The sequence below is a fragment of the Equus caballus genome, chromosome 14, assembly GCF_041296265.1.
Source record: "Equus caballus isolate H_3958 breed thoroughbred chromosome 14, TB-T2T, whole genome shotgun sequence".
Taxonomy (NCBI): Eukaryota; Metazoa; Chordata; class Mammalia; order Perissodactyla; family Equidae; genus Equus; species Equus caballus.
In genome coordinates, this window is record NC_091697.1 from 108,266,828 (window position 1) to 108,282,285 (window position 15,458).

Consider the following 15,458-nt stretch of genomic DNA (forward strand, 5'->3'; position numbering starts at 1 on the left):
AACCTGGATTGTTTTTGTTCTTTACCCTTTCCAGAGTGATGATTCTGACATTTGGGATGATACAGCGTTGATAAAGGCTTATGATAAAGCTGTGGCCTCCTTTAAGGTATGAAACGTTTACTCTTTTTCCTTATTTCCTCATGTTGTTCATTTGGGAAAAAAAGTAGTTGATAACGTACTTACAGTAAAGGGTTAAAGTACATATTGTTCAGTTCTAGTTTTGAAGGTTAAAAGATAGCATGGGTTTAGTGACGTAAGATGGTGTCTTCCTTTAGACGTTGGTAGCCTGCGTATATGTCGTCCCTTTAGCAGAGGCAGTTTTAGGAGAATTTTAAACATTTATTGCTTCCAGTATGTTTACATTGTATCAAACTATAGAAGTCCTCTACATCAGATTAGTGGAAGGACAGTCTGAATTAGAACTTTTATTTATTGAAATATTTGTTGCCTTTTGTTGAAATAATAGTGATGATTATAAATAGCAATAGTGCAGTAATTAATGCTTGTAGAGTGTTTGCAAGGTTCTGCGCACTGTTCTGAGTGCTTTACATGTATTAAATTAATTTGGCCCTCCCCAAATCCTATGAGTTGGGTATTACATGTTCCTGATGGTAGGAATATATAGTGTAGTCTGTTTTTCTGGCCCAAACAAGACATCTGCACAGTTGTCAAGCATCGTCACTTTCCCTGCTGGCTGAGGTATTTAGTATTATTGAGCACTTGGTGTGGGCCGCCAGTACTCCAGGCACAGAGCACACACGTACAGGGCACCAAGCACAGAGTCCCCTTCCTTCCTGCAGTCACTCCTGTAGCGTGAGGTAAAAATCGACCTGTGTGTCATCCTTGAAGCTGAATTCTAAATTTGTCAATAGCATGCTCTCCAGTATACGCTTAGACTAGAGGTGCACTAAGACAGGGGTACCAGGAGAGTTCTCCAAAATGCAGATTGAAAGGGGACTTGATGTTGCTGATACTGCAGGGGGAAGTAGTCTGAGTAGAGGAAAGGAACTGATTTGGGAAAAAGGATAGTTTACCTTTATTTGTGTTGAGTTTGAGGTAAATGTGAAGATATGAAGTTAGTCATTGGAAATGTTGGCTTGAACCAAGGAGAAAAGTCAGAGCTGGGTAATAGTGCTAGAACTCCGTTGGCATAGAGGTGATAGTTGAAGTAACAGGAGTAGATGGTCATAAGCAGGTAAAGAAGGATGGTCAGTTCTTGTTGGGAATGCCCAGTTTAAGACTCAATCAGAGAAGTGCTAAGAGCATCAGGGCCCTACATTGCTGGCATCCAGAATGTTGTCCAAGAAGAAAGGTGGTCAACAGAGTCTAATGTTACAGGAAGGTTGAGAGTAAGGAGATGTGGCTAAAAGGGGCTTCAGAGCTGATAATCAGATAGGTAATGCCTCAAGAGCAGTTTCCATAGCACGTGCGGTGGAGAACAGAGGCAGAGGTTGTCTGTCCGAGGTGCTAGGGCCTTGAGACCAGCCTGTAGCAACTGAGTTATAGTGTGACTTTTTTTATGTATTGCTCTTAACATTCCTTTTCTTTTCCTATTTTCATAGCATGCTCTAAAGAACGGTGACATTTCTGAAGCTTCAGATAAACCAAAAGGCACACCTAAAAGAAAACCTGCTAAGAAGAATAAAAACCAAAAAAAGAATCCCACAACTCCCTTGAAGCAGGTTATTTTAAAACGCTGAGATTTTACTTCAAAGGTTTTCTTGTTACTGTCTTTATTAAGTGGTATCAAATAGCTGTAACTTAAAGTGATTACTACATGTAATCATAAAATTTCTAAAACAGCTGTTCAACTTTCTATCGTTCAGGAACATGCATGTCCATAAAGTCTGAGGAATAGGTGGGAATGCTAAATACCAATTCAGGACAGTGTGTGCTTTGAGCTGGGGTCTGGGTGGGGTGGAGACAGTGCTCTTTGTGGCAGGTACCTGAGGGCCTTAAACTGGATTGGCAGGGCTTTACTCCTTAAACTGAGACATGGGTTTCCTTTTTTTCCTTGAAGAGCCCCAAAACTGTTAATACCTGTGAACCACAAATTCTGGGTAGAGTCGTTTCTGCTATTTAAAACAGTAGAGCTGGAAGCTAAATATTCTGGTGTCCCATGGGTCGCTTTAGCCTCACGGTTACCGAGGGGGAGGAGTGCTCACATTTGCTCAGCACCATGCGCTGGGCCACAGTGCTGGGCACTTTATGCACCTTCCCGCCTTGCTGTTCTTTACAACAAACATGTGAGGGAGATTCTGTTAATCCACTTAACAGACGAGGAAAATAGGACTCAAAGAGATTAAGAAACTTGTCCACGATTATATAAATGGCAGAATTTATATGGCATGATTATGTAAATGGCAGAGTTCTATTTATATTGGAATTCAGATTTATGTGTTTTTAGCCCCAAGCCTTTTTCACTGTATCGTTCTGCCTTCCAGGTCAGTTAACTGGAGACTAACCCCTCCTCCCACCCCACCTAAACAAGATGACAGTTTACCCTCTTTAAAAGAAATATGTGTATGCGTGTATCTTTGGTTTCTTTTTTAGTGGAAAGTTGGTGACAAATGTTGTGCCATTTGGTCAGAAGACGGCTGCATTTACCCAGCTACCATTGCTTCAGTTGATTTTAGAAGAGAAACCTGTGTTGTGGTTTACACTGGATACGGAAATAGAGAGGAGCAAAATCTGTCTGATCTTCTTTCCCCCACCTCTGAAGTAGCTAATAATACAGAACAGAGCGCTCCCGAGGTAAGGATACATACACAGAATTCTTGGAAGCAGAGACAGGATGAGAAACAAAACAGTCTAATTATCAGTTTGACCCACTGAGGCATTAAATTTTTCCTGATGACACCTTTATAACAAAAGTACATATATTTTTTCTTGTTAAAGAATGAAAGTGAAAGTCAAATTTCAACAGATGAAAGTGAGAATCCCTCCAGGTCTCCGGGAGAGAAGCCAAACAACATCAGGTCAAAGGCTGCTCCGTGGAGCTCTTTTCTCCCTCCGCCACCTCCCATGCCGACACCAGGACTAGGGCCAGGAAAGGTGAGCTTCTGCCCAGAAACAGTGTCCCAGGATACAGTTAATACTGCTACAGCGTTCAGGCCCGCCCTTAAGGGAGTCGTAGCTTTTCCTGTGAAACTTGGGTAGCTTGCTTTGGATGTTATGAAGGCACACTTGAGAATTCTTTGACAAGGAAATAAGATGGTAATGCAGAATAGTTTATAATGGAGGACTTTTCCAACTGCCTTTATGGAGTATTAGGTATTAAACTAATAACTTGTTAATAATTTAATAAAATAATAAAATAATGTGTTAGTAATTTAGTGAACTCAAGTTAGAGAGGGTAACGATGCTTTGTCATCAGCTGAGTGTTCTGCTCCAGTTCCTCACACATGTAAGATGGGGAGTAAGTTCCCCATATCTTGTGTAAGGTATGTAAAAGTTGAAAGTGAGCACAGTATTTACATCTAATACAGTAAAATCCTCAGGAGCTACCAGATTATTTTGTAGAGTAAAATGTAAACTTTGTTTTCATTTATGGTTCGTTTGGGTTGTAAGTAACGTGTCAACTTAAATAAGAAAGATTTTTATTTTGGGTTATGTCATGGAACCCATGTAGGTGGGTCCCTGTTCAGCTGTTTGAGTAAACCTCACTGGAGGTTGTGGTAATCAGGCAATAATAATTTTAATTTAAATATTATTATCTATATAAACATGTAGATTTTTTTATATGTGTAGAAAGGAAATGAGAAAAATCTAGATTTATGAGTCTTTTTTACTTTAGTACTTGGTACACAAAATTATATTTAATCTTTTTGATATGTATAGTATAGGTATTATTCTGGGCAATTATTTTGGTTCTTTTTGGTATTGAATCTTTTTTCCTCCTTTCATATTGAAATTGTTAAATTAATCTTTCTTTGAAACATTCTTTACAGCCAGGTCTAAAATTCAATGGCCCACCACCACCACCACCACCACTACCACCACACTTCCTATCATGCTGGCTGCCTCCATTTCCTTCTGGACCTCCAGTAAGTACAGAAGAATTCAGATTAAACTTTGCTTTCATATGTAGTTTGGGATTTAGCAGAACACAGGTGATTAGGAAATGTCATTTTAGACCATCCCTAGGGCCAGGTTGTAATGGGTAAAAATGTGAACTAAGCCTCAGGTTTTTCATATTTAATCCCTTCTGCGATGCAGACTCAGTCCTCCTGTGCCCCAACTCTGAGCCCTCTATCTTGCCTGCTTCCTTCCTGGCAGGGGTTGTGTTTCATTCAATAGGGAGGTGGCTCCTGTTCGAGCGGATTGAATCACACCATACATGAAGATTAATGTTTTACCCTTCCACGTATTCTTGGATGTTAGCTTCTGATCATGTAGACTATCCTGGGATCTCAAGGTAGACTTTAGATAGCAACAGTAGGTGACTAGAGAGACACATCCTGGTAAACTGTGTGTTGGGATGGGGGCAGCGCAGACATTCTGCCCCAGGCCGTTACTTGTAATGCTGTGTAGCTGTCTTTTGAGGAAACCATGAAAGTGTTTATGCTTGGTCTTTTACTCATAGCTTCATAATGGAACAGAACAATAGTTCTAGTCAAAGCAAAATATTTAAACATTTTGTGGACCTGTTGTCCTTTGATTCTTGTTCAATTTAATTTTGTTGGTCTTTTGTTGTTATTGATTGGCTTTCTCCAATTGTCAGACTTTTAAAGAAATTTTAAATAGGAGATGATATGAAATGTAGGGAAAGGTAACAACTAACATCCAGCATTCTCTACGTAGAATGGATCTCCAGACTTCACATTTTTGTCTACTGACCTTCAAGTATATGTTTCTCCATTTCCAGATAATTCCACCCCCACCTCCCGTATGTCCAGATTCTCTTGAGGATGCTGATGCTTTGGGAAGTATGCTGATCTCTTGGTACATGAGTGGCTATCACACTGGTTACTATATGGTAAGTGATCACTCAGCTTCTTTTCCCGACTTTGTGGTTATGTGACTTTGTTTTGTTTGTGAGTAAAAAGCGGTTTGTTATGTTAGCTGGATTCTAAGGCTTCAAAACTACCTGAAAGTTTAAAAAATACAATATCTGACTAAGGCTTAAATTTCTGTCGTGTCCCTGCTAAGTGTAATTGTAGTGCATTTAAAAATCTTTGCTATTAGATTATTTTGATTATACATTTTCTAATTTAATGACACTCTAAATTATTTTTCAATCTCATTATTGTTCTGTTTTGATTTGAAATAAAATTGATTGCAGGAGATGGAAAAAGAAAGGATAATACCTTGAGGAAAAAAATGAAGAAGAAAAAAAATGAAGACAAAAAAAATTAGGTTCCTTTTGTGTGTAAAGAAAGGTCTGGGGTGATAAATGCCGAACTGGACTTCAGGGGCTGAGGCTTCAAACTTGTTGTTTTTACATCAGTCTTTTGCAGACATGTTCTATTATAATTTGGCAGGAAAACTTGAAATTTTTAAAAAAGGAAACTTATACCATGCTAGAATTATGACGTCATTTTGTAGGCACTTGAATTTTTAGTTAATTAATATATAGAAGAAAACAAACAGCTGACTCAAAGGTGTAGTTTTTTAAATTTGTCGATCTGTACATGCCCCTATTAATATTCTTATTTAAAAGCTACTCTTCACTCTTGTACAACCATGGTATATTTATACTATATTGTGAAGTTCCCCTCTTAATCACCAAAAGATGATAAGTAACAAATGAACAGTTTGTAATTTGTTTTGAGACCACTCGTCTGACTAACTTCCTAAGCTTCCTTCTTTACTTCAGATTTCTCTGCGTTTTTTTAAATTATGAAATATTTTGGAAAATAATTTGTATAAATTACATACAAAGTATTGACATAATTTGTGTTTAGTTTTAAGTTTTCTAGACGGGGAAAGCTGGAGGGGATTCATCCATAGCTCTCTTACCCAGATGCACTGTGTTTTGACTGACTTTTAGGTTCACAGTACGCACAGGTTCATGGTTCTGTTCGGTTGTTGTTAGTGTAAACTTTCTATTGAAATATGGATGCAGAAAAGTGCACATACTACAAGTGAATTGCTTGATGAATTGTCACAAAGTGATCACCTAGGTGTGATCACAGATATCAAGAAAAAGAGGGGCCGGCCCCGTGGCCAAGTGGTTAAGTTCACGTGCTCCAGTTCCACGGCCCAGGGTTTCGCTGATTCGGATCCTGGGCACGGACATGGCACTGCTCATCAGGCCACGCTGAGGTGGCGTCCCACATGCCACAACCAGAGGCACTCACAACCAGAATATACAACTATGTACTGGGGGGCTTTGGGGAGAAGAAGAAGGAAAAAAAAGAAGAAGATTGGCAACAGTTGTTACCGCAGGTGCCAATCTTTAAAAAAGAAAAGAAAAAGAACATTATCACAACCCCAGAGCTGCCTTATGTCTCCTTCCAGTCATTGCCAGTCCTTTCCCAAGGGTAGCCATTTTCCTGACTTCTAACCTCATCGATTAGTTTTGCCCTTTTTTGAACTTTTGTGAATAGATTCATATGTACACTCCTTTGTGACTGGCGTTTTTGGCTCAAGACTTTGTGAGATTAATCTACATTGTTGTGTGTAGTTGTAGCTGTCTCTCATTTCATTGTGTGAATATACTATAATCTATTTGTTTTAACCATCGATGGACCTTTGGGTTGTTTCCAATTTTGAGGTATTAAAAAATAGTGTTCTATGAATATTTTTTTAAATAATTAAGCCTTATTGAGATATAATTTACATGGCATACAGTTCACCCTTCTGAAGTGCAATGGTTTTGGTTTTGAGTGTGTTCACGGTTATGTAGCCATGACTGCAATCAGTGTTAGCGTAGACTTGTCTGTCGTGTAACTCTTGGATCGCCAGCATCTGGAGTAGTGCCTGGTTCATAAGAAGTCTAATTGAGAATATGTTCGTAGTCTGCTAAATGTTGAACAGTAGCAAGTTTTTCCTCTGACAGATAACCATTTTTATAAGTAAAGCTTCTTGTAGATTATTTTCGTATGATATCTGGACCATTATTGAGTCAAAAAGAAGAAACATTTTAACAGCTTTTGATGCTGCTGACTGGCTTTCCACTGTTCTTGGTTCCATGTGTGTTGCCACCATGCAGCTTGAAAATGTGTGTTTTACCACAGCCTTGAATGGTTATGGATCTTACTGTTGTCTCCTTTGATAGCTCTAGTAACAGTTAAAAAATACAAATGACTAACATGTTAGAATATTTTTATTTGAAGGATGACGATGAAAATTAGAGTTGGTTAAATTGTGCGTCTAAGCTTTCCTATTTCATGTACTTGATTGTACTGTGTTATTAAAATTTAGCAGATTTCCAGTGGACTTTTAACTCTGGTCCTGACCAAGAAAATGCAGAGGTTTCTGCTTCTGTCATGAGTTCAGGCAGTAGTCTTGGGAAAGTAGCCTTGTCCAGAATATTTGCCACAAACTCAGGGCAAACCTATGACTGACTTGTTCCAGAGAAACGATCTTTAGTTTTAGAGGTAGTATTTGTATATCTGCATAAGTTAAAATATAAACATATGTTTAGATTCAGAAGTGTAGAGAAATTGAGTTTCCTAGATCTTGCGTTTTTGTCTCTCTGAAATTTTTACCATTAAAAAGAAGAAGCCACGAAGTCCAGTTTTCCAGCAGCTTCAGTGCGTTTTAGACACCATTGCTCTCGGCTGGCAGTTCTTCGCCATTGCTCCACGAAGCACACGTGCCTAACAGCTTTTCCGTCACCAGCCTGTTCCCATAAGAGAGCCAGATGGCATTTGGATCCGGCCCTTAACCTCTACCTTTGTCTCTTTCTAGAAATCCAAGCGAGTGTGAACAACTAAGAGTCATGTTATTGAAAGAACCTGAAATAGGCTGTAACCTTGGTACTTATTAGTAGCAAATCACTTTTAGTACATCTTAGGGCTTCTAAGTATAGATTAGTAGTGAAGTGGGAAGCTAGTGTGTATGTAGGGGAAGATAGAGGCATTGAGGCCAGCAGAGACGAATAGGATGTTTGGACCAGGTTTGACCAGGAAAAACAATAAATATTTGAGTATTGATCTTTAAAAAAAAAAAAACTAAAATGTGTTTGTTTAGTGAGTACTGGTCTTTAATGGTTTTATTTTAATAAATGAGTATCACACATATATTTTATTTGATGGAAATAAGGTATAAGTCGGCTCAGGAACATCGTTCTTAGTGAAAGAAGAAAATTTCTTAATTGCAGCCTAATTGTTTACTTTGAGATCACTTTTAAAGTACATTTGAAAGCTGTGAACTTATTTTCTGATGATGTTTTCTTAAATAGAATTAGTAAAATGTCTTATGTGAAACAAAATGTTGATTCACGTGTGTATAAAATGTGTATGCTATCCTTTTAAATTCCCTTATTTTCCTTGCAGGGTTTCAAACAAAATCAAAAAGAAGGAAGGTGCTCACATTTCAATTAAGGAGTAAGTCTGCCATCATTATAAAAGTGAATCTTACTTTTGTATAGATTGTATAGTTTGTGGAAAACATGTTTAAAAATTAAAGGGTTGAAAAGTAGAAGAGTTAATGTAAAACAATGTTAAAGACATTTTGATGCCCAGACTATTTGATAATAGGTTGAACTGCATCCTCTAGAATTCTCATGATGTCAAAGGGTCATCTCAGCAAATACTTGTTGGTTGGTGGTGTGGAAAGAGAAACATTTCTTCACAATAGAGAGATGCTTAGACCCACTGAGGAAACTGCAGCTGTAGTCAGACAGCCAGACCACTTTTGGATTTGTGATGCTGGGTGAAACACGCTGTGTTACCTGTGAAGGGTTCTGGTCAAAACAGCTTCACTGGAATTTAATCAAACCTTTAAGATCTGCTTTCCCTTTTTACTGGAAATCCTGGCGACAGAGCAACAGTTAAATGACACCACAAAAGAAATGATCAGACAGGTCCAGAGTGTGGAATGTTGTAGAAGATAACTAGCCTTCTTTCTTCAGAAAGTCAGTGTCATGAGAGAAAACAATGGTGTGGAGTGGCTAACTATTCTAGATTAAAAGTGACTTAAGAGATACAACAGACAAATGCCCTGTGGCATCCTTGATTGGACCCTGTCTTGAAAGCCATCTGTGAAAGACTTGGGGGTTGAGGAAATTTGAATATGGAATGGATTTCAAATGATATTAGATAATTATATTGCTAATTTTAGGAGCTGTGATAAGGATGTTGTGGTTTATAGAATAATGTCTTTTTAAGTTTGCATACTAAAGTATTTAGAGGTGAACTGTTAATGTCTCTGATATATTTTTAAATGACTTAGCAAAATGTATGTGTGTGCGTGAAGCATATATGGTTATTATTGAATCTAAGTGGTGTGCATATGGATATTCATTGTACTATTTTCTGTATGTTTGAAAAATACATAAGAAAAATGTTCAGTATTTTACAACTAAATTAGTACAAGCTATGTGTCTATCATTATATTCCTTTTTCACCTATTATTTTACCCTTTTGGTCCATATTCATCTATATTTTGATATGGATTGTGTGTGTGTATGTGTAGCCCCACTTAACATCACATTTGTAAAGTTTTCTCCTGTTCTTTCTGTCAGATTGTTGCCTGTGTGTTATGCGCTCTTCCTCTAGTTCAGGAGCTTTCGGCATTCTGGATAATGCTGCAGTAAATAACCATCTTCTATATAGTAGTTTGATGCTGTTCTATCATAGCCTTAGGGTAAATTTCTGTATTATGACTATTTGATAAAAGATCGTAACATTATGATTTTTGGTAGATGTTTCCATGTTGCCTTGAAAAGCAAATTTTGCAAAACATTTTCCTTTTGATTTTCAAAATGGGAGGTGCATTCCTGGGAGGGATATATTTTTAAATTATATAAATCATCACATTTAATTGTGTAATGATTCATATTTCATTCTTTGATTAAAGTCATTTTTATTCAGTTCAAGTTCTTGAGCTAGTTATTTAGCCAAGTCTGAAGAGGAGAAAAGAAAAGTTAGGCAGGGGGTGAAGTGGGTTAGTGCTCCCGGCAGAGAGGCACAAAGCCGGGAGCACCAGAGCAGCGTGTCTCGAGGCCTGAGATAGCTCTCAAGTGTCCTGTTGCTGTTCCAAGTGACTCAGCCTTCGCTTCCCCTCCCCCATGCAGGTGACTTCCACTCTTTGAATCTGCTCTCCACTCACTTCTGTCCTATCGCTTTTCACATTATGGTGTCTTTCTTGTTTTGATATGTGTCTTTCCTCTGTCAGGAGAGACAGGGCACTGCGTCTCATTCTTCATCAGGTTTACCAATGTGCACAGTTTTTGAAGTCTGGGATGGGTTTAGAGCACAGGCTGGAGGGAGTGCCAAAGAAGAGAGAAATGGTAAATGGAAGAGAGATTTCAGATCGGATCTTTCACCCATCGTGAAAGGTTAGGCGCTGAGCTAACTTCCGTTGCCAATCTTTCTCCTCGTGCTTAAGGAAGATTGTTGCTGAGCTAACATCTGTGTCAGTCTTCCTCTGTTTTGTATGTAGGACACCGCCACAGCACAGCTTGATGAGCAGTGTGTGGGTCCACGCCCAGGAGCCAAACCCGTGAACTTGGGGCCGCCGAGCCCAAGTACACAAACTTAACCTCTGTGCCACCAGGCTAGCCCCAGATAGAATTTCTAAACAGACTATACCAGTTAGAAACTCTAACAATTAGGTAAGCATGAAAATGAGGGCATTATTAACTAGTTTATTCTTTTGGGGAAGCACTGTGACGACATACTGTGATCCCCAGAACTGTTTAGAATCTGAGGCCCAATATATGAAATTAATCATCAGTACACAAAAATAATCCTGTGGAACTATGATAAACAAAAAAGCCCAAAATAGATTTATTATTGGCATGTAGAAATCTGTATCAACTCCAAATTCAACATCTGTACCTGAGAGGTGTGGAGTGTAATACCGTGTTTAGTATATTTTGTTTGAACCACCACAACAGACTAATCTTTCAGAAAATATGCAAAAACTAAAAATTAGTTGTTCCAAAATGGGAAAGGTGATGCATGAATTGTGTCATCAAACCGAGTATTCACGAGGAAAACAATGAGATGTTTAAAAACAGGAGGAACAGCTGGTAGTGTGCTTGTTCTCCTGCCACAGGTGATAAAACTGGGCGCAGTGCCTGCTGTAACTGTTTTCAGGCACTGGCTGCAGAGCGCAGGGCGAGATCCCGAGAAAGGGCAACACTCGAGGTGCGTTTCCGTCCCTCTTTCTGGCTGGACGGTTTCCTCGCTGCAGCGTGAAGGCGGAGCCTCAGCGGAGGGCTGCTGTTCCTGGGGAGGAGCGGAGGTCAGGTTTGGGCCCTAGGATAAGGCTGGAGTTTGAAGAGGCGGGGTCTCGAGAGGAGGGATTGGACAGGACGGAGCTCCAGAAATGTGTGGGAGCTCCACAGATGTTAATCAGCAACAGTCTCCTCAGGCAAAAGGAGACCGGCACGGATGTTAGCACAGGGCCAAGCCTCACAAAAAAATGTATACTTCTTTTTCTGTCGTATATTTATAAAAACAAAGTTCTCAAATAGTTTATTTTTAAACATTATTCAGTTTATTCTTTTCTTTTTTTTTTTTTTTAACTACATTGTTGCTTGTTATGTTTAGCAGTCTGATAGGAAGATATATTTAAGTGAAAAAAGTAAGGTGCAGAACTGCATGTTACCTCCCTGCCATTTGTATAGATAGATACTCACGTCCGTGTCTAGGTGTGCACTGATGGCCCTCGGGGTGATCCTCGGGCGACCTCTGAAGAGGGACTGGAAGACGCAGCGTGAGAGGGAGACTTCACCCTATACCCTTTTTGTATTTCTTCTGTTTCTGTGCTGAGTACATTTATTGACAATAAAAAAAATGTAATTAAAATAAATCTGGTGGAATGTATTTATCATCATTACTCCTTTAAACTTGTTTAATCTTCATTTTTGTAGGTAATTCATGCAGTGTTCTTTAATAGGTAAGTGCTTTTTCCTCAGTATTTCTTGGAGAACATTCCATATCAGTGTGTAAAACTGTCTTGTTTTAAACAGTTGCAGGATATTTTATATATGGGCATGCACCATACTTATTTGAGGTCTTATGGATGGAAGTTTAGGTTGTTTCCAGTTGTTTGCTATTTAATACTACAGTCAGCACCCTTTTACATAATTCTTCTCTATGTGAATACATCTTTAGGATTATCTAAGTAGACAGAATTAGAATCTAGGATCCTAATCTAGAATTAGATTCTAGAATCAGAACTGCTGGATTGAAGAGGACATGCATTTATAATTTTAATAAATTATTGCCAAATTGAAACTCAAACCCTAAAGTTGGCTCCAGTGGACTTCAATGATATGCCGGGGGTTACCGTCCTCTGTCTGCTTTCCTTGTAAGTTTCTTTTTTAATTCCTTCTCTCTTAGTTATTAAAAGGGATATTTTAGGACCATAAATTTGTCTTTGAACAGCGCTTTAGTTGTGTTCTGTAGATTCTACTATGTAGAATTCCTATCATTTTCCAGCTACTCCACAATTTTGGGTTTTGTTTTCAACTCTAGAAATGTTTAATAAGTGTTTTAATTACTAGGTAGTTAGGTTTAATTTCTAGTTTTATTGTAGTTGGAGAGTGTTGTTTGTATTGTTCTAATCACCATTTTTTTTAACACATGATTTTGATCGTTGTTTTGTAATTAGTTTTAAATTCTGTTAGGATAGATTGAATACCAGTGTTCCTTAAAAATTTTCTTGGGGCTGGCCCGGTGGTGTAGTGCTTAAGTCTGTGGTCTCTGCTTTGGCATCCCAGGGTTCAAGGGTTTGGATCCCAGGCACGGACCTACACACTGCTCATCAAGCCATGCTGTGGTGGCATCCCACATACAAAATAGAGGAATATTGGCAGAGATCTTAGCTCAGGGACAGTCTTCTCACCCCCCGCCCCCCAAAAGAAATCTTTAAATATGCTTGCTTATTTACTCTTCTAAATGAATTTCACAATTTAATTATTTAACTATCATAAAAATTGAAATTAGTATTACTTGTCTTTATTTAGCATATTTTTATTCTAGCTGTATTTACCATGGTAAGTGTATTGCTTTTCATTTCCTCTCTTCTGTATGATTTTCTAAGAAAGTAGGTTTTTACATTTCATAATTGTATCTAGTCTTTTTTTCTTTCAAGTTCAGGTGCAGTTCTCTCCCACGGAGAATGGTATGTGGATGTGCCCTGGTCAGTGTGAACAAAGGCTCCATCGTTTTCTTCATGAACGCTTGGTTGGGTGACAGTTGTCTCCGTTTCCCCTTGTTGCATGTGACTCATGCTTAAACAGCCAGCCAGGTGTTTCAAGGGAATGATCAGTTTGAATAACTTCACAACGGAAATGTGACTGATTAAAGAAACTCAAGATTACGTACAGTGCAGAAAAGTCCATCTGTCAAAATCACGACTGAGCACATTTGTATATTGTAACTTTCTTAGTATTTTAAGCTTTTTATTAATGCTTTTAAAAATAAATGATAATTTTTTTTTAAACTTGACCGTTGACAATTTTTCTTTGGCGTATATCTGGTGAGGTGGAGTCTTTCTAAAGATGTAGAAAGAAAACTGCTCAGACTTATCTGGGTAAAGGGGTGGCATTGTAAAGATACCACCGGTTGTACAACAGTGTTGCTGACAATCCAAGGTTAGGGGCAAAGCCCAGTGGGAGCCAGAACCCACGAGGACTGGCCCTGGCCGGTCAGGAGCCAGGGCTCTGTTGTGTTTCTCGGAGGTCATCTTACCCTTCTCCCTGCACCGTGTCTCGTCCGTCGGCCTCCCTCCTGGCACCTCCACATCCTCGTCATGCACTCGCCTGACATGGTGGCCCAAGCCATTCTCACTTCATCACTGCCTCGCAGTTCCATTTGACTGTCTCGGTGTCTCTCAGTTCACCTTCTCAGGAGACGTAGAAATTCCCGCTGTTTCAGTTTAGTCTGAGGATTCGTGTCCACGTGCCTGGGATTCTCCCTGGCCATTTGGCTGCGGGAGCCGAGGCTAACATGACAAGTGCTCTTCAGTGGTTTCGCCTGGGCAACTCAAGGTACCTCTCACATTAGTAGCTCCCAGTACATATTTGTTGAATAAATGAATATTCAATGCCTGTAAGTAAGCTTCGCAGAATGGAACTTTCAGTGGCTTAAGCTTTCTTGTACAGTGTGAGTGGAGTTCTGTCATTTTTCATGACAATGAGCCAGTTTTTCTACATTCGGCGTATTTTCATTGCCTAAGCATGTGCCAGGTTAAATTTAGTTATGAAAGTAGCCTATTTGCTTCCTAAGATGCTTTCAGATGTTCCCTCCTTTAATACCTAATCCAGGTGGAGAGTGGTTGTAGGTTCAGGAAAGTCGTTCATTTCAGCAAATATTTGTCCCACTTTGTCTGTGTGCCAGGCACTCTTCTGGGGCCTAGGAGAACAGAACAGATGCAAGGCCTGCGTACAGTGGTGGGAACCAGCCAGAAACAAGTGACATTCCCAGGGCGGCACTAGTGATGCGTGCTGTGGACAGAAGTGAAGCAGGGACAGCAGCTGGGCAGAGTGGGATTGGAAGTGGGGGTGCTCTATAAGAGAGTGGTCAGTAGGGCCAGCTGGGGGCGTAGTAGTTAAGTTCGTGGGCTCCACTTAGGCGGGGTTTGTGGGTTTGGATCCTGGGCACAGACCTACACACTGCTCATGAAGCCATGCTGTGGCAGCGACCCCCATACAAAATAGAGGAAGATTGGCACAGATGTTAGCTCAGGGACAATCTTCCTCACCAAAAAAAAAGGTCAGAACTCCTCACCAAGCTGACATCTGAGCAGAGATCTGAAGGAAATGAGCCATTCACGTAAGTTGAGGGGGAACCTCCCAGGCAAAGGCAGTGACAGGTGCAAAGGCCCTGAGAAAAGAGCGTGTTTAGCACATTCAGGGAACAGCAAAGAACCCAGTGTGGCTGGAGTGGAGGTGAGCAGAGGTGGAGGTGAGAGAGGCAGCCTGGGGTCAGGTCATCTGCAGGCCATGGTAAGGTCTTCAGCCTTTACTTTGAGCTTCCATTGAAGGTTTTGAACCAGAGCATGATCTGGTTTATAAAAGGAGCCTCTGGCTACTGTGCTGAAATTAGACCCTCGGTTTTGAGGGAGAAAGCAGGCCGACTAGTTGGGTCCAGTGGGTGGTAGTGATGGGATCCAAGTGTGTGTGCACGTGGAGCTCAGGGTCCGCCGGTAGATGACGTGTGGAGTATGAAAGAAGAGCGAGGCTGCCTCCCAGGGGGTGTGGCCTGTGCAAGTGGAAGGACGAAGTAATGGGATGGAGAAGTCTGCATACAGAGTGCTTTTGTGGAAAACAAGGATAGGAGTTGGGTTTGGACGTGAAATTTGAGAAACCCACTAATGGGAGTTGGATATGT

The 15,458-nt window shown here is 39.9% G+C and overlaps 1 protein-coding gene across 3 annotated transcripts in view; it reads left to right on the plus strand.

Annotated features, from left to right (window-relative positions):
- The window catches only part of LOC100065744 (survival motor neuron protein), a 28,734-nt gene extending 15,160 nt beyond the window's left edge, over positions 1–13,574 (plus strand). Inside the window, exons 2-10 of one of the 3 annotated variants that reach the window (XM_023618235.2) lie at positions 35–106; positions 1,563–1,682; positions 2,554–2,754; positions 2,899–3,054; positions 3,951–4,046; positions 4,868–4,978; positions 8,445–8,495; positions 11,993–12,018; positions 13,219–13,574. In XM_023618235.2, the coding sequence (XP_023474003.1) occupies positions 35–106; positions 1,563–1,682; positions 2,554–2,754; positions 2,899–3,054; positions 3,951–4,046; positions 4,868–4,978; positions 8,445–8,492 (804 nt within the window). In that variant the 3' untranslated portion in view covers positions 8,493–8,495; positions 11,993–12,018; positions 13,219–13,574. The remainder of the gene's footprint in view (positions 1–34; positions 107–1,562; positions 1,683–2,553; positions 2,755–2,898; positions 3,055–3,950; positions 4,047–4,867; positions 4,979–8,444; positions 8,496–11,992; positions 12,019–13,218) is intronic. The other 2 variants (XM_023618233.2, XM_070233508.1) reach the window with 2 other exon arrangements.
- Positions 13,575–15,458: the final 1,884 nt, after the last annotated feature.